The sequence below is a fragment of the Strongylocentrotus purpuratus genome, unplaced genomic scaffold (assembly GCF_000002235.5).
Source record: "Strongylocentrotus purpuratus isolate Spur 01 unplaced genomic scaffold, Spur_5.0 spur5_scaffold_1, whole genome shotgun sequence".
NCBI lineage: Eukaryota > Metazoa > Echinodermata > Echinoidea > Camarodonta > Strongylocentrotidae > Strongylocentrotus > Strongylocentrotus purpuratus.
In genome coordinates this window covers 4,382,461-4,402,181 of record NW_022145594.1, presented here as the reverse complement: position 1 = coordinate 4,402,181, position 19,721 = coordinate 4,382,461, and the positions used below count along the sequence as shown (strand labels likewise).

Genomic DNA, 19,721 nt, shown 5'->3' with positions numbered 1-19,721 from the left:
GAGCACTCTGTTCAGCTTGTGTTTTTCATGAGCCCTATGATGCCATTAAGATAATCACAGATTTTAAACCATTTGATCCTCAAAGTTTAGAGCAAAACATAATTAATGATCCCATGGTTTAATCGGAGCAAAACTGCATTTTTAGGTACCGTCAAATTTATCACAAATAAGATTTTTTTTTGGACAAGTTTTTTATCATTGTTCAGCCTTGCGTTCCTGACAATGATACAACCATTGTTCAAAGTAATCCCATTGTTTTAAAGCAGAACAGAGCATGTTAATTGTTCAGCTTGTACTTGTATTAATCTGTATGATAACATCAAATGTATTACATAATTAATATTGCATTATAGACAACATAATTAATACATGTACCTGCATGCAATTGCAAGTACCCTCCTTTTTACACATACTACTGGTATGTACTTTCTCAAGAGTCATCAAAGTGCAGTCTAACCCTTTTAACAACTTCATTTCATTTGTCACACTGGCAGTTTGGTCTGTGGATTGTGACGTAGTGGCGAATAAATCTCCTGTTTGTTGTTTACATAAATAACATTAATTTCTATTTTTGTCCTAAGTGCCTTCTCCCTTGGAGCACTACTCAAATATATAATGGATAGTATATTATTATAGGTCGTCTGAAGAGAAAGACCATCCTGAGTCATATGTTTTTTTGAAAAATGGAACTTTTTGTTATTTTGTGATGTGGAACAAATGGGAAAGTTGTCTGCCTCTACATCTCAGAGACATACATTACCGATTCAGCCAATATGAAGAGCCCATACATGTACCTATAGTGATTACAACTTTTTTAAAATCATAGCCCTCTTATTTTTTTTGTCCAATTTCATTTAAACTTTCACCAATGTACTTCTCTAATTTTTTATGCAACATAAAAGGTTTATTTACCTGCTTTGTTAAACCATGTGTTTTCATAATATCAAAGATTACAATGTCAGTGGTGTGGTAGACAGAGGGTTCATGTTTTGAATGTTTCCTCAATATTGTTATCTTGTACTTTTTATCTTTGAAAAAATGAAAATATTTCTAAACTCTTTGTCAACAGGATCATGGAGAACAAGATGTCAGATTTATTTTTAAAATTCTACGAAACAAACCAACATGACTTTTTATTGCCCTTTGAAAATTTAAAAGTACATTTAAGCGCACTTACAATACCGATATATTGTAGGCCTGTAACATCCTTTTGTCAGAGTAAAATTACCAGGCTTGAAATTTCACCATAGGAAGAAATGGTAACACAATGCATTAAATGAGCCCCCTCTCTCTTATCCGTCTATATCTATTCTATAATAAATTAAGTGTCCATTGGGAAGTCTGACAGCTTAGCCATGTTTCTGTAACCCAAGGGCAAATGCGATATACATGGGCTTTGCAATATTGAGCAGCTTGAGGTGTCCGTGTATATTCACAATGCATGCTAAAACCCTTCGATAAGGTACCTCTATATATAATTGCATTAGGTATAGGGTTTGTACGAGGGTTCAGGAGGCAGAGCGCTACTGCATCCACTATGGAGTGATGATTTGATGCAAGTTGCTTAGAAACCGGCTCAGTTGTAAAACCTGGTAATCCTCCCTGCCCAGAGTGAAAATGTTTGGCAGATCGGCTTTAGACTTTAGAGGAAAGAGATTTAGATGGAGTGATAATAAAGAAAGAGCTGGAAAGAGAAAGAGATAGATGGATAGATGGAGAGAGAGAGAAAGAGAAAGAGAGAGAAAGAGAGAGAGAAAGAAGGGGAATACTAGTGAGTGAGAAAATGAGAGAGGGAGAGAGAGAGAGTAAGAGAGACACGGAGAGGGTTAAGAGAGGGAGGGAGGGACCAGGTCAATTTTGCAGGTGTAATAACTATATTAGATGTGACCTCATTGGTGCCCTTACAGAGCATGAAGAAATTCTTGAACAAGCAACTCTGAAATTTGTTTTCTACATATATAAATATCCATATTATTATTATCAACTCATTTTTACAACGCAACGCACGCACGTCTGTTATACTCCTGCTATATTCTGCTATATTCCGTCTATTTATACTGTTGTACTGTTTCGCAAAGTGAAATATCGCCGTGGAAACGCCAAATTAACTTGGATGCAGATGTGCTACTGTTATATTGTGTTTTCTTGTGCAATTTGTGATGTTGTGAACCCGGTGCATATAGACAGTTTGATGCCGGACTAGAGTCTTGGTCCCACCTGTGACATTTTATGATGGGGTGAGCTTATATATGCATGTACATTGTGATCACTGTATTTTCTTAAATGACTTTTTATCGAGAGACTTATATGTACTAGTATATCAACACTGTAGGACGCAATGACACAATTAAAGTCGAATACCCACTCTGGCAATCCAGGAGCTGAGAGTTTTCGTTACAAACTTCCGAAATATATGACTACTGCTGGTCTACGTATAGCCATACAACATCTTCACATTTCATACGAACGCTATGGAAAACACGGTGGAGAAAACCGTATAGACTATGTTACAGATTTATTGTGTCATATTTTACCTCATCTTGACAAGTTTATCTGTGAGCATTTTGTTACCATATATGAATACCCGGTACCAAGTGACACACAGGCCCAAGATGGCGCGGGTAACCCCCAATTTTCCCGCCAAGGCGTCCCAAACAAATCTACTCAAACAGGAGAAGGGAGGATTGAAGATAATCAGAATAAAAACAATTGCAAGACCTGTGGTACAATCACAACTACTTTGGAATCTGTTCAAAAACAACTCCAGGTTTTGAATGAAACCGTCAATGGCATCATCTCGTCAACAAAAGGCTCTAAATCAGCTAATCAGACGACAACAGATAAAGCTCAAATCGATTCCGACGCAATCACGGAGAAAGATAAGCATTGTAATGAACATAATAGCCTTACAATAGATGATCAATTACGAGACTACAAAGCAAAACATCAGCTCCTGAGAGCATCAATGGTCACGCAGAATGCCCATTCAACCGATGTTTTGATTGTTGGTGATTCCATGGTAAAGGACATCAACCCTTCGAGGCTATCAAGAAGACCCGTTAAGTGCAAAACATTCAGAGGCGCTCGTATTGGAGATGTTTGTGACATTGTTTGTGAGCAAGCTATTCAGCAAAATGCTAAAGAAGTAATCCTTCATCTAGGTTCGAACGATGTCACTTCACACGACGCAGATGAAATTGTTGCAAAACTTGAGTCCCTGGGAGAACAAATTGTCAAACTGACACCAGCCAAGAAAATAAGTGTCTCGACAATAATCCATCGTCGCGGAGAATCAGCAAGCGATTTCGAGAAAGTGCGCAGTGTAAATGAAATGTTGAAACTTCTAGCCAATCGCCGCAGCTGGGGAGTCGTGGACAATGAAAACATCACTCCTGACACACATCTCGCCGCTGATGGCGTACACTTAAACGGCTACGGAGTACGTGTATTGGCACAGAATATCATCGCATATCTTCGAGGATCCCGCCCTGCGTTTCATCGTGACCAGTTTCCATCAACTACTGTTTATGTTTCTGATCCGGCTAGTTTGGATAACGAATATCCTCGGCTCCAATCTCAATATCCTGATGCTCCGTCTTTTCAGATGATGAGCAAAGCGAAATTCCGCAAGAAAGCGTCCGACCGTGTTTTCCCACGAGACTGGCTAGATTGTCTACAAACAGCCCGGAGACTCCTCAACAGTCACATAGATTAGACAATAGTCATGAAGACATTGATGACTTCAATCGATCAAGTGATTCAGTTCGAAATAGTGACAATGCAGACAGTAATAGCAATCAAGAAGGATATCTTGAACTTGCTGATGATGGAAGTATACCAGTTATTTCAAAACGAGGATTACGTATGTGTCATTTGAATGTTAATTCCTTACCAAATAAACTTGAAGACCTAAGGTATTTGTTAAGAAATTCTCCCTTCGACATCATTGGCCTTACTGAGACTCATTGTGATAACACGGTTAGTGACAACGAACTGCATATTGATGGTTATGATTTACTAAGGAAAGATAGAAGTAGGCATGGTGGGGGCGTGATGATTTATTTGAAGAACACCCTCCACTTTCAACATGTGAAAGATCTTGGGTTAAACTTAGAAACTATTTGGATAAAAACCAAGGTACGGAACGTGAAATCATTTTTAATTTGTGTTATGTACCGTCCACCGAACTCTTCAGTTGATTATTTTGACTTAATGTCTGCTATGATGAGTAATGCTCTAGATTTTGATTGTGAACTGATTATATTGGGGGACCTCAACTGTGACCTACTTTCTGACAATGTCGATTCATCGACACGATCTCTTATGACTGTAATGCAGGGATCACTTTTGTCACAGTTGATTGAGTTTCCTACTCGTGTGACCCAGCATTCTAAAACACTTATTGACCATATTTATACAACATGTCCGGACGATCACAGTATTTCAGGTGTCATAAAAACTCACATTAGTGATCATTTTTTGATATTCACATGTTTACATTCTAGAAGTGCTGGGAATGTTCATAACGATATCAAATTCAGAAACTTAAAAGAATTTAAGCAGGTAAATTTTGTCAACGATCTCTTTAACTTAAGGTTTAGAGAATTAGATTGTGTTAGCAACGTTGACACAGCTTGGAAATTGTGGTACAATCAAGTAATGTCAGTTATTAATAAACATATGCCATATAAACACAAAAGAATGAGGAAAAAACCCTCTCCTTGGATCACAGGTGAAATTATTACATTGATAAATAAAAGAAAGTATCTCCATAACAAGGCTTTAAAGTTTAACTCCTCAGGATTATGGAAAGAATATCGTAGAATACGTAACATGGTAACAAGTTTAACTAAAAAATCTAAACAAAAGTATATACAGGGTTTATTGCAAGATAAGTCTGGTGACCCCGGTGCATTATGGTCTATTCTAAAGCAACTATCCTCTAGCACTGGTCAGCTTTCCATAAAATTGAATATTAATGATGTTGAAATTTATCAGCCTGAAATTGTTGCCGAAAAACTGAACGACTACTTTATTGATAGTGTTTCAGAACTCCTGGGAAAAACAGATTGGAGAGCTAGTGAAACCACAATTCCAGATGTAATTGTCAGTTGTCCATTGCCACAGGAGAATTGTGAGGACCTTGATCATGTTGATCGTCAAATTTTTGATATTCCTCCAATCACCTACGATTTTGTTGTAAAAAAAATTGATAGCCATTCTGTAAAAAAAGCGACAGGGCCTGATGACATCTCTGTTAAAATGTTGAAAATGATGAAATATGCCACAAATGTAATAGATGGTCTTATTTATATTTTCAACCTTTCTTTGTCAAAAGGGCATTTTCCAAAAGCATGGTGCTTGGCCAAAATTCGCCCTATTTTTAAGGGCGGTGATCGATTATGTATAGAAAATTATCGACCAATATCCTTATTGTCAATTGTTTCAAAAATTTTGGAGAAATGGGTACAAAAGCATTTACAGACATACTTATTAAATAGCGATTTCTTCAGTGAAAGTCAATTTGGCTTTAGACCAAAGCATTCATGTGAAAGTGCTCTATTGTGTATGGTTGATGACTGGGCAACCGAAGTTGATAGGAGTAAATTTTGTGGGGTAGCGTTTATTGATATGCGTAAAGCCTTTGATTCTGTTAACTACGATGTATTGCTGAACAAACTTTCTATGATAGGATGCTCTGAGAATGCATTGGCATGGTTTAAATCCTACTTTTGCTTTAGGGATCAATTGACAGAAATAGGGGGTAAATTATCCAATACAAGGTCAACTATCTCTGGGGTACCACAAGGCTCTGTTTTAGGGCCCCTGTTGTTTACAATATATATTAACGATTTGGTTTCCAGTATAAAGTCAGGAAAAGTTGTCATGTTTGCTGACGATGCAACTCTGTATGTTAGTGGTAGTAATCTTGAATCGGTTGAAAGTCAACTAAATTCTGCAATGAATGAAGTCTACAAGTGGACATCTAAAAATAGATTGGTACTAAATGATAAAAAAACGAAAGTGATGCTTCTTGGTTCTCGACAACGATTGAATACCTTGCAGGATAAAAAAATATCTGTTATAATTAATGGTACCTTACTAGAATGTGTATCTGAATATAAGTGTCTGGGGGTGTCGATTGATGATACTCTGACATTCAAATCTCATGTTACTTCTATTGCAAAAGTCATGAAACAAAAACTTGGCCTAATTAGAAGAAACAAGTATATATTTAATGTTGATCAACTCAAAAGATTATATTGGGGATTTGTTCTCCCCCATGCATTATATTGTTCAACCGTCTGGTCATCTTCATCCGAATCTAACTACAAAATATTAAACACGCTACACAAGCGCGCAGCATATATTGTAAGTGGATATACTTGGGAAACCTCATCGGAAACAGTTTTTCGAATACTAGCCTGGCCTACTCTAAAAGAACTGTTTAACAAGTCAATATCATGCATGGTGTATAAATGTGTAAGTGGGGTAGCACCATCCCAGTTAAGTAGTAAATTTGTTCTAAATGACAATGTCTCTACACGTGTAACACGAAGCACCAACAGGTTGTTATTACGTATCCCTCAATGCAAAACTCAATTTTATCGGAGGACATTTGTACCAGTTAGTGTAAATGAATGGAACTGTTTGTCCGATGAATGCCGATCTGCCCAGTTCTTAGCCATTTTCAAAAATGTATCAAACCTTGCAATAAATAGCTTTTTTTTTAAATGAAGGTGGAGGAGGGGGTCGCAGTGAGGTCAAATTCATTTTATGCTTGATTTTAATGTAATTTTTAGTTTGTAAACAGGTGGTAAATAGGTGTGTGTGTTAGCTTTCGTTACCCCTGTCATTTCTATATATAATATTGTTCATTGTCATTTTATGTTGTTTTTTAAACAGAGCCCTGTTGTAAACCAGCCTATTTTAATGTTTTTAACAATGTTTTGTAATGATTTTTAGCTGAACATGTTACTCTGTATAAAGATGCGAAATAAATAAATAAAAATAAATAAATTATTATTATATGAATCTATTTAAAAAATTGATGTAAGTTAAATATGTTTAACCAACTGCCTAAAAAAAAGAAGTTAAAAAACACTCTTGAAATAGCTTTGCCTGTAAATAAATGAAAAGTGAAGGTGAACATGTACATGTACATCTGCATGCAGCAAATTGGGGGCCCTAAATATAATTACTTATATGTGTGTATACAGAAATGTAAAGCCGTTTACTGTAATGTATTTGTCATGACAATTAATTTAGAAGTTACAAGGTTCAAACCTTCATAATCATCAACAAAATTTGTTAGGTTGAAGATAATTTTGCAGTGTAATGTTTATTGATCTATATATGTTTACAGAAAGCATAATACACAAATTCATGTGTACATGTACATGTATTATGCATGCCTAAACATTGATGGGATTGAAAAAGATTTTCCTGTCACACAGAAACTAAAATTACAGTGAGGCAATTCCAATTTAATTTTCATTATGCAGGTAATCAGCTCCTTAATAATGTTTTATAGATCTTTACTAAAATATTTATTGATGTAGAGTTATTTACCCTGGCACCAAAGGGTAGATTTAATGATGATATGCCTATGCCCTTTTGCAGAATGGTGCGATCTAGTGTCAATTTATTACCGTCACATTTGAGGGGCAATTTCCTTGAATTCATGGCATCCAAAGATGATCATCACCAGCATACATAAACATCTTCATAGGGCTTGGAGCATTGCAGACTGAGCACCAATCCCATCTCACCATTCGACAAGGAGAGTAATGCATTGCTAGCTAATGGGAAGCCTGCTCTGGATTCGGCTGAGAAGGGTTCTGCATGTCATTTACCAGCTCATGCAATGAGAGAAGGGGTGAACAAACTTTCACTGTCAGGGAGAAGAAAAACACTGGTAGTCTCATGTTCAGACCCATTGATTTCATCCATGTATCATGTTTATTATTTGATTTGTATTCTTGACAATTTTGTTTTGTTTTCCCCAAATTACATATGTATGACAAATTTTGACCCTATCATTTCCCAAGTAATTCATCTTGTTCCTTCATCCTCTCAACCAAGATTGTTGCTCCAAAGAATACTTGGGTCTCAAACTGTAGACTAGCACTTCCCATCCAGGGTGAAGCAACTTTTGCTTTCATGCATAATTCATGAGCCCAGGAGGAAGAGGAGGACAGTCTTGCCATCTCTCACTGTACGTACGTGAGACTGATTAATCACTGCACTCGTAGGAGGTAGTGGATGAGAGGCGTTATAAATTAGCAATATTCTGCTTGGAGTGGATGTTATAGGGTAAACTAGAAAGTAGAAATTATATATCAATAGGCCTGTCTCCATCAGCTGGAGATTGTCAAGTAGTTTGCCATTTTAACTATCTAAAATTATCCAGATATCTTGTGCTAGGCTGCAAAATATCCTTCCGATTTATTCTAAACCCATCAACAACATCATGTCTGGCAGAGGACAGAGTGGAAAGGCCCGCACCAAGGCAAAGACGCGCTCATTCGTCCGTTGGGTCTTCACCACCCCGAAAACTCGCACCATGCGCAAACGCTGATCAAAATATCTCGAGCTGGAGTTTCGAGGTCGAATCAGCTGATGAGGACATACCCATTGTTCATTTAAGGTTTTTAGAAATGTAATATACAATATAACTTTAGAATGAACATGTAATCTGGGCCCCATTTCACAAAAATTGTGATCAGTGACAAATGACAGTTTTTGTTATAAGCTAGTGAAATCCTTGTTTGTGATTGGTTATCATCAGATTTTTCAAGTTGTCATTGAAAAAAGCCTTTGTGAAATGGATCCCAGATCCCTTTCTCTGCTCCTCTTTACAAATATGTGTACACTTCTTGACGTGGAGTGTTGTTTCTGGGAATGGGGTAATGTCATTGATTGTACTGGCTCTTAATGAATGTCCATCTCCTTCCCTTTCTATACATAATTATTTCCAGTGAAATGAATAATATTTTCGTTCACATGACCTTAAATATGATATTGCACCAAAAGCACTTGTATCCACATTTATTCTCCTTTTTAAAAGAAGGTTTGAATCATTTGAAATCAATGATTGTGTAGTGTTCTTAAAGGTAAAGACCAGTAATGGTCATGCGATTGCATTGTGAAAGAAACGTTGTGGAATCGATCAGAAAAGGTTGATCATCTAGCATCTAGCATCTGCAAGGTTCTGGAATCATCAAAATGATAAGAAATTTGGCCCATTCTTCGTAAAGTTACAAGCACTATACACAGAAAGATGTATATGGGACTACCCTATATCTCTCACAGACCATGAGAGAAACAAATTTACCAAATATATGAATTAGTAGGCGGTTTCCCTGCAAATTTGTTATCATCATGTATTAGTCAAAACATGTTCTTTCAACATGATTTGTAATGAGAGCTTCCATTTCATTTTTTGAAATTGGGGCTCTGCTAATACTGGTCTTTACCTTTAACCTTGGTAGCTAGCTCTCACTAGTTATCATAACATGAACAGAAACTAATAGTGAGCACTATTCATGTATACATACTTCATATTACAGGGTTCAACATATTATTTCTTACTCTTAAAATGTCCACACATTGTCTCTTTCTTCCTGTCTTTCATGCGTTCCCTCTCTATATTTCGTAGTTGCATTATAATTATGTCCTTCTTTTCCACTCTCTCTCTCTCTCTCTCTCTATCTCCCTCTCTCTCTCTTTCTCTCTCTCCTTCTCCCTCTCTCTCTCTCTCTCTCTCTCTTTCTCCCTCTCTCTCTCTCTCTCTTTCTCTTTCTCTATCTTTCTCTCGCTCTCTCTTTCACTCTCTCTCTCCACCCTCCTCCTTTCTCTCTCTCGCTCTCTCTCTCCCTCTCTCTCTATATCTCTCTGTCCCTACCTACCTCCCTCTGTCTACCTCTCTCATCATTTCTCTGACTGTATTGTTTTATCATTCTCTTTCTCTCTCCTCTATCTCTCTGTCTCTCTGTCCTCTGTCATGTTCTTTCTTTTCTTAAAAAAAATAAGAATAAATCATAATTCCCTTATACTTCCCTATTGTTGTGTATTTCTACATGCCCTATACGCTTTCTCTTTCCATCCTCTATATCCTTCTTCATGACCACAACACTAGGCCTGTCTTCACTATCTCGAGATTGCCAAATATCCAGCTATTTGAACTATCCCGATCGCAAACTATCCAGCTAATTTGCGTCTTCATTAGACCGAAGTAGCAATTAGAAGGATATTTGGTCAGGATTGTCATCCCAAGATATCTTGGGATAGTTTGCAAAATATCCTACTATTTGGCAAAATATCCAGCTGTTTGTCTCGTGCGTCTTCACTAGACCGAAGATTCGCAATACACGCTAACGCTGAGCAAAATATCTCAAGCTAATTTCTCAAGGTCGAGTTTCAAGTTTCGAGGTCGAATCTCGAGATAGTGCAGACGCGATTTGTTACTTTGGGATTATTTCCCAAATAGCGGGCTATTTGGCAATCTCGAGATGATGAAGACGCGCCTTCTGTATTGAATAAAGAGGGACAATGAGGATGAGAAAAAGAGATGTCCTCCATGTTGTATTACATGCTGTTAGCCAACAGGGACCTGTTTCACCAAGTCTTTTTCAATGAAAAATGACAAAAACCAGTGACAAATCTGCTGATAACCAATCAGAAGCAAGGATTTCACTAGCTTATAACAAAGACTGTCATTTGTCACTGATGACAAGTTTTGTGAAATGGGGCCCAGGAGTAACACTCATATGTACTTTGCTATGGATAAATGTAATCTGAAATTCCAAGCAGGATTTAAATACAATCTGAAAAATAGGATTCTATTTCCTTCTAAAGTGATATGCATTGACCATTGGAGTATAAATCTGTCACTTCCTTTAAATCCCCCTCTCTCTCTCTTTCTCCCCCCCCCCTCTCTCTCTCTCTCCCTCCCCTCCCCTCCCCCTCCCCCTCCCCCTCTCTCTCTTTTTCTCTTTCTCTCCCTCCCCTTTCTTTCTCTCTCTCTCTCTCTCCATCTCTCTCTCTCGCTCCCTCCCCCTCCCCTCCCACTTTCTCCCCCCCCCCCACCAACTCTCGGTCTATCTCTCTCTTTCTTTCTCTTCAATTTTAGATCAAGAAATCACCTGAAAAGGACATAAAACCTTTATTTCATAAAATATTTTCTTTGCTTGTCGGATAATTTGGAGTAAAAGTCATATTTATAGGAAAATCTCAATCTTAATGCTTGTCAGGGAAATTGGGAATTCGTGCTACCCCTTTCTCCTCTCCCTTCCCAAGTCGTCATTTATCATTTTCAGTTCCATTATTTAACTCGCCATTGCACAGATCTGTACAGAATGTTGCAAAAGAGCAAGTGAAAGTAACTGCCCGGTAGCCAACAGGCAACATCATGTGGTATAATACTGATCTTCTTTACAATGCTCGATTCATTCAACGATAGGTCTAAAGATGTGATCAAGAAGTGGTTCCATTTTGTTGTGTGTGAAAACTCAAGATGTTTCTCCTTCTACAAACATCAGCAAGACGAGGCTGTGTTCATACTGGAGGCTAGAGAGATGGTTACATGCTTTAAAACATACATATGCACAAGATGAACGGATACCAGGCAGGATCAAAGAGACTCAATCAATTCGTCGCTGTTTTCACGAAGTGACGGTAGTGAAAAAAAATTGCGTTCACTTTGTGTTACGATTTTCCTCACTACCGTCACTTCGTGAAAATAGGGACGAATTAGTGTTTGGTATTGACATAACCTGTTTTCCTAGGGTTGTATACATGTGATTAGACATTTGTCTTTCCGCAAGATTCACTTATAATACCGTTTACATTTTACTTATGAACTTAATATATATGTAGACATGGTCTCCTACTATAATTAGATATTACACCATCAATTCATTTTGCATTCCTCTCCCCTCCTCCCAGTTGCCCTCTCCCCTTCCACTCCTCCCCCCTCCCTCCCCTCCCAACTATCTTTCCCATTTCTTCTTCATTCTCCTCCATCAGTACCTGAAATCAGACTACTACCAGTACCGGACATACACTGCATCATCCTTTATCCCATTTTCCATTAACCCTGTATTCCAACATATCGGCACCTGTTAAACCATAGACGTAATAGAATGGACTATCGACGAAGCAGTTTCTTTGATCCTATGAGTTCCACCGGCAAGGTTTAAATTTCGCGCCGATGCAAAAACCCAGCGGTGGTCCCACCGCAACCCGACAGCTGGATGCGATCACTTGCGCAATCTTTCATAATCGCAACAGCAAGCTCGCGATTTGGGGTTGTTCGCTGCTCCTTCAAATCGTTGAGAACCTAGTATTAAATAGTATGAGCGCTCTCCGCCATGCGGTCGTAGCGAACATGTTTTCGTCTTTGTGCCTGACGATATTATTGTTATTGTTTTCAGCGTTGTATTTATACTAACAATTATTATTTATTTCGATGTGTGTATTGTTCCATAATACATATTTTTCTCGTACTCATGAGTTATGTGTTGTTTATAAAGTAATTAGAAGGGCAGGATTATCATTAGATGACATAAATAAGGAAGAACTTTATGATTATGATGGGCAGTCCATATATCGACATAGCAGACGACGGAAATGTTGAATATTTTGCAATGGTTTGCAATTTTACTTAGCCTAATATCACATAGAAGTACATGGAAACACACCTAGCAAGCAAGCAAGATGTGATCTTGTTATTGGTGAGTTACTTTGGGTGCGTTTATTGACCAATTTTTTTTGCCTAGAATCAGGTTTCTCAAACGTCTTTCAGGCAAATTTTTAAGGTGATAAACGCAAAGCCTTTTTCAAACGTCTTTAGAAATGGGCATATTGTAACGCCGAAAAAGGTGCGTTTTGAATGTGACATACAGCAAGAATCACGTTTCTGAGACATGATTAGCGCAAAGCTGTTTTGAACCCCACATACAAATCCCAGGCGAATTTCCGGTTGTTGTACAAGCATGTGTGTGTACTCGTCCATCCAATTGACCTCCGAGAAACTGTCTGCTTCCTGGGTCAAACGGCGCAAAGCAGCTGCGCAGAGACAAGGCCTTTATGTTGAATCATGTAGAGATGATAAACGCGACATCCCGCAAATCACGTTCTTATAGTGGGGTTCGATAGTGGGGTTCGATATGTACATATCTAGTGGCACGACATGATAAACGCACCCTATGATCAACCCCATTACACCATCACTCAATAGTAGGAGGAGGAGGCACTATAGCTCAGTCGGTAGAGCAGTGGTCTCGCAATCCGGTGACCCGGGTTCGAAACCAAGGCGATGCGCTAGTGCCCTTTGGTAAGGCATTAATCCTCATTACCAGGTCCCTCGGAGAGGGCCTTAAGCCGTGGGCCGTCTGATTGCTTACCGGTACTTACAAACATTTATGCTTTCTTAGCAGTCAGGTAAAATAACCACCACCATTCTATCAATAGTGCACATCTTCCTTGTATATATATAGTCTGTTTGGAGCCAGAAGGGTGTTAAGTCAATGTTCAAGTCTGTAAGTCCCTTCTGGCTACAGACAGACAGACGATATAATGTGTCTCAATTGAATTATGGACATATATCCTTCCATGGAATTCTGACTCTATTCATAGGATCATGACGGACGGCCAAGGATGCAATCAAATGATTGCAGATGACCTGGATTCCTTTCTCTTCCAACTACTCATTATTTCAATTTCAAATATTCATTATTTATTTCAAATACTCATTAGTTCTCTTTCAAATATTCATATACTCATTATTTATCCTTCAAGTATTCATTAGTTCTCTTTCAAATATTCATAATTTCTCTGTCAAATATCCATTAGTTTTCTTTCAATTATTCATTATTTGTCTTTGAAATATTACACGCATGAGGGGGCGGGGGGGGGGGGGGTGGTGGCGAACCCAGGAATCGTGATTCCTTCTCCAGAAACAGTCTGTCATTTTCTTTTACCTCTTACATCTTCAGTATTTACTACTGCTCAATTTATTTATTTTTGATAGCAATGAGGTACTTATATATCAATGTTTTAAAAATAGATTTTGGAATATTATATTTTATTCTATTAATGTAACATATTATGTGAACCTTTTTTATTATATTTTAGATTTTTTCTTATTGTTGCAATATGTATTAATGTTTCATTTTACTAGCACCGTAAAAAAATGTACAATTTGAGTCTGTTACTACGAGTCATGCTTTAGTTTTAAAACCTTAATTGAATTGAATTGAATTGAATATGTGGTTGTGGTTATTTTACCTGACTGCTAAGAAAGCATAAATGCTTGTTAGTATTAGCAACCAGATGGCCGACGGCTTTAGGTCCTCTCCGAGGGACCTGGTAATGAGGATTAATACCTTAAGGGCACTGTGGCCTTACAATTGTAGCTGGTCGAAACCACCCACAGCAGGAACAGTATTATAGGAGTCTTAACATAATGGATAAAACCTATGTGTACGGTACATATGTACATGATACATGTATCACACATCCACAGTGTAAATGTACTTAATAACAATAATGATATCAGATATTTATATAGCATACATATCCACTATACCATACTTGGTCTACATGTTTTTCAATATGATGGACCACAAAAATCCAACGGTCCGAAGGAACCCCTACTGTTACAAGATCAAGCTAAACCCCAAGGATGCATTGAAATGATTGAGGATGACCCAATTCTTCTCTCATTCATATAGTACATGTATGTACCTGAGCAGAAATGGTCTCGCCGTGCTTGAGAGATGGGCACCATGAATTTCATCAAATTCATTTTTATTGTTTGATGGAAATTTGCTCTGCTCATGTTTTACATATACTTTACATAACATATTAGATACATAGATACATTGCTTAGATAGATGTCATAAGGGGATACCAAAAACAGAAACAGTAGTCAGTATTTGCTTTGACTTGCATAGAGGGGAAAAAGTGGCTACCATATGTGACATGAACAACAAATTACAAAAGAACTTGATTTTACGTAGAGGCTGGGCTAATTGTATGTACGTACTCGAGAGAGGAACAATTGTACTTAGTGTAGTTAGTGTGTAGTTAAAAAAAAAGGATTTCAGAGGGGGGGGGGGGCATGTGCCATGTGCCTGCTGTTTTCTTTAATTTCCCTGTTGGAACCACCACTGCCACTGCTCCTCGGCCTTTACTGTCAAGCTTGATACAGTAGATTCATCATTCCACCACCGATAGCATTTGTCTCTGAAGCACTTCTAATCACTCACCGTGCATAGTGTTTCTTCATGGCTCACTTAGACAAATCTATCACCTAGTGTTAGCAGATGCCCACCAGACATATATAATTTCCCTTCAACAATTTACACATGTGGGACTACATTTGTGTTTGACTGTTGCTTAGCTGAACATTATTCTTCATAATGATGAAACCCGCTTTTCAGTTGCTTACATATAAGCAAGAACAGTACGTGGAGAACTCAAAACCAACTTAGGCGAGGCGTCAAAAATAAATATACCAGCCAGCGGCAGCTAACTGCACTTGTGCGTCCTGGCTGCATTTTTTAAATTAGCTCAGCCGGCTACCGCTGGCGGTAGGACCCTCAATTAACTCATGATGTCATCATAATGGTTTCCGAACAAAAGCATGCGCCGGCTGCCGCCTTTCGAATGGAAACCGAGCCTCAGATCCCAGCCTGGCGCAAGCCGGCTGGGCTAATTAGTGAAAAATAATTGCCCCAGCCAGGCTTCGGCTGTAATTGCAGCCTCGATGCGCCAATACGTGAGGCGGCAGCCTGCTGGTATCGATATTTTTGACGCCTCGCCTTAAATGATTGAGAAATGCATTTTTTTTATTATCAGTAATTTTCATTGAAATTAATGCTCATAAAATGAAATTCATCCTTTCTTTTATCTCATATACTATATGGCTCAATCTTATTGTGTACCAGTAGACATCTTTGCAGCTGTGGGAAAATAATACTAGTATTTTCTTACATTTGGGCTATTTTAGAATTTGATTTCAAAATCATTTATTTTTTCAGTGGGAAATTGCATGTTAATCATTCTTTCTCTGACCATTCCATGTCTCTATTTCTTGCATCCCCCCCCCCTCTCTCTCTCTCTTCCACTTTGTCAATTTTTCTCTTCATCTCCCTATCTTTCTCTACTTCTATCGCCATATCTCTCCAATTCTCCCTCCCCCCCTCTCTCTCTCTCTCTCTCTCTTACTCAGAGAATTCTCTGTGATTCAAGTAACTCTTACATGCTGAGCGGTTTCTCATTTTCCACCACATGTGTTTGCCATCCTTTGGCAATGGTGCATCATCCCATGTATGGTGAAGGATGACCTGAAGGAAGTGCCCTTGGGTATTAGATATCTTTACAAGATGTGAACTTACACCAGTCTCATTCAGTAGAGCGGTGTGATGAGAGAGATTTGGACTGGTAACCTTGGGAATACCATGTACATGTATTAAAAATGTATTCACCAGAATGATGCAATATCTCTGATGTGATGAGAAATGACACAAGTAAGGTGGTATTGGATGATAGAAATACAAGATGTGAACTTACACCAGTCTCTGCCATTATAGTGATTAATGATGAGAGAGGTGTCATGGACAAGGATCTTTGGGTGTATATAAATATATATACATTGTACTTACAATTAATGCTGTGATCAAACATTTAACCGTCCGTGGCACTATCCGTTTTCAATTTGACGGTTTCACTTTCCTGTTCTTTAAAAAAAAAAAAAATGAGTATTATTATTTGTTTAATTTTACAATTTACACATGTATTAATTAGACTGGTGCCATATCCTTGCTGTGATGAAAAATTGCCCATGAAAGAACGCTTTAGGTGGTTAAGATCTATACAAGATGTGAACTTATACCAGTCTCTTTCTTGAGAGTGGTGTGGTTAGAGATTGTAAAGGAAAGGAACTTTAGGAATACAAATCGTACATACAATGTATTATGTAGACCACCTAGTTTTCAAAGATTTATTCACCAGAGTGGTGTCATATCATTTCTGTAATGAGAGATAACATGAGAAAGGTGGCTTTACGTGTTTTAGATCTGCACCAGATGTGCTCACTAGAGTGCTGTATATATCTCTCTTGTGAAAAAAAGTGATATATGATAGAGGTGCACTGTGGATGGTGGCACAGTTCGAGTCATGCTGCAGCATTAATGTCCATTGGCAAAGACAAGCATACTTTATGCATACTAGGAAGTTTGTTCTTGGCAACCATAAATCTTGGTCAAGGTTTGCCTGACATAGCAACCAACAATGTATGCAGACTGGATTCCAAATATTGTAGTTCATTCATTAATAACAGGTTAATGGAAAACCGTGTCACTATTAATAGGTCCCCAGGAAAGAAACATTCATAAATTTGAATATAATATTTAAGTAAACAGGTTTATTGATCAATTTGAGATCAGTGCTGAAATAGAGAACCCTATGTGCTACCACATGCCTGCATTGCCTTGCTATGGGATGCGAGAAGGAAAAATGAAGTAATTTAGAGGAGGCTAATTAAGGTTGCATGCTTAGACTCTAATTAGACCCTTAAAGAGATGGTTGAGTTCTCTTAATGGCTTTTGAATAAGCCAGTTCATAGTCGCAGTCTGAGCATGAGCAGATAAAGGTCATTGTAGACCAAATTATGAAATATACAGAGACAAAATACTGGATATTGCTTGTGAAAGTTATGTGATCATTATTCATGTATGCACAGGCAGTGCACTCAATGATACACAGCTGGAAGTATTCTTTGAAAAGGGGAAACAAAGGCTATTTATGTAGCACCTCCATCGCTGTAGGAGTGATTATTTTGAAATGTACAAAGTGAGACCTCTTCAGGTTTTGATGATCTGTGAAAATTTGGGGTCATTTTGGACATGTGTGCTAAACGTTAACTGGTCTATAATCAGCATAGGGCAATCTTGAAAGGTCTATCCGCCCATTGAAATGTGTGAACATATATTATATGATGTAATCTGAATGTGGTTTCTATGGGATATATATTGTACCAAGGGGTGTTACTGTTAAAAAGGGACTTTCTTTCAATTAATTTCTTTAAAGTCTCTGTGATCATATTAAAAAAACATTCCCAGCAAGGCAGCAACCTCTATACAGTTTATGCCACAATTTAATTGCATGACGCGTAGGCCATGACAACTATGTCTTAATTCTTGGTTTTAACAGTATTTCTTTTAATTTTCACATGAAATGTAAGTAAGTTTTGGACTGCAGACCTAGTAGCTCAGACTCCTCTATGCAAAGTCTGACAATGTTTCCACTTACAATCAAGAAGACATTTATGTACATGAACAATGTTTAATTAGTGGGGGGGGGGGGGGGGGGAGGTTGAGGCAATTTTCTAATTTGCTAATTTGCCCTTGGAAGGTTACTGTAGCCTATACATTATTAAAACTTAATTAATACATTACATTGGCTTACATCAGAGAGGCGACAAACGATAATGAATGTTGCATATAGTTGCCTTGGCATCATTTCAGGAAACCGTTAGAAGTAGAAGTGTAGAGGTATAGAGGTGATCCAGTGGTTATTAAAGTCTCTAGACTGTGAACCACAATGTAAAGGGTTCAAATCCCTGTCGCAGCACTGATGTCCTTTGGCAAGACATTTATTTACATTCGCCACACTCAACCCAGGTGAGGTAAATAGGTTCCCAACAGGAATTAGTTCCTTAAAGTGCTAGAGCCCTGTAATAGCAGTAATGATGCAAAATACAGGTTAATGATAATGGAGTGCAGTGAGTGGTAATGGACCAGATAGAAGCGCATTCAAAGACTCCACTATTATAATTATAAAAAATTCTCTGACATCCTATTGAAAACGCATGTATTAAAATGTATAGTTTCAATGGGATCTCGGCGCACTTGTACTTTATCCCGTTTTGGGAAACGATGCCATGTTCATAAGTCTGATCCTAATGTGATTCAATTCGATTCAATTCAATTCAATTGTTTTATTTTTCCAAATCATTATTTTTTTTAACATCAATTCAATTACAAATACAATTCATGTACAGTAACATACCAGATAATGAAAACAAGGGGAATCCCCCCCCCCCCCCCCCCAAAAAAAAAACAGAAGCTTGTGGGTTGAAAAGTTCCCTCAGTACACTATCATAATCAAACTGATTGGTGAGTTCATAGTTCCTAATAACTTGTAAAGTAAAAGTTCCTGAGGAGATGTGTTCCAACATACAAAATAACAAATTTATCCATTTACTCCAAGTAGAGAGCTGCCAGGGAGAAAGTCCCTAGAGCCATCATTTGCTGGACCATTGTTCATACTCAGAAAATACTAGGCCAGGCTACCTAGCCTTAGTAAGTAATTTATCTGTAATAATTACACATCAATTGCCAACCCGTTTTTTTTTTTTCTCTCTCTCTCTCTCTCTCTCCAATGTCTTCTGATACAGAATTACAAGAGAGGAAGTCACCAGACCTGCCACTGTCGGTCTGTCCCAGCCCTACGTCTACACTGCTTAAGAAGTGTGAGGCAAGGACACCGGACACCCAGCGCTTGACCAACCTACCCAGCAGACCACCGGTCAAGCTGGCGTTCGAGGACATCACATATAGCGTCCAGGTGGGGGGTAGCTGCTGCAGGAGACAGAGAGGTGAGATGGTTTAGAAAAAAATATAGGTTTGTAAAGAGATATCAGAAACGCA

At 38.1% G+C, this 19,721-nt stretch overlaps 1 protein-coding gene across 2 annotated transcripts in view; it reads left to right on the top strand.

Moving 5' to 3' along the window:
- Positions 1-19,721, top strand: part of LOC754353 (ATP-binding cassette sub-family G member 4) — a 51,301-nt gene that overhangs the window by 15,704 nt on the left and 15,876 nt on the right. For both annotated transcript variants that reach the window (XM_030977544.1, XM_030977545.1), the window contains exon 3: positions 19,469-19,669. In XM_030977544.1, coding sequence (XP_030833404.1) covers positions 19,469-19,669 — 201 coding nt within the window. The remainder of the gene's footprint in view (positions 1-19,468; positions 19,670-19,721) is intronic.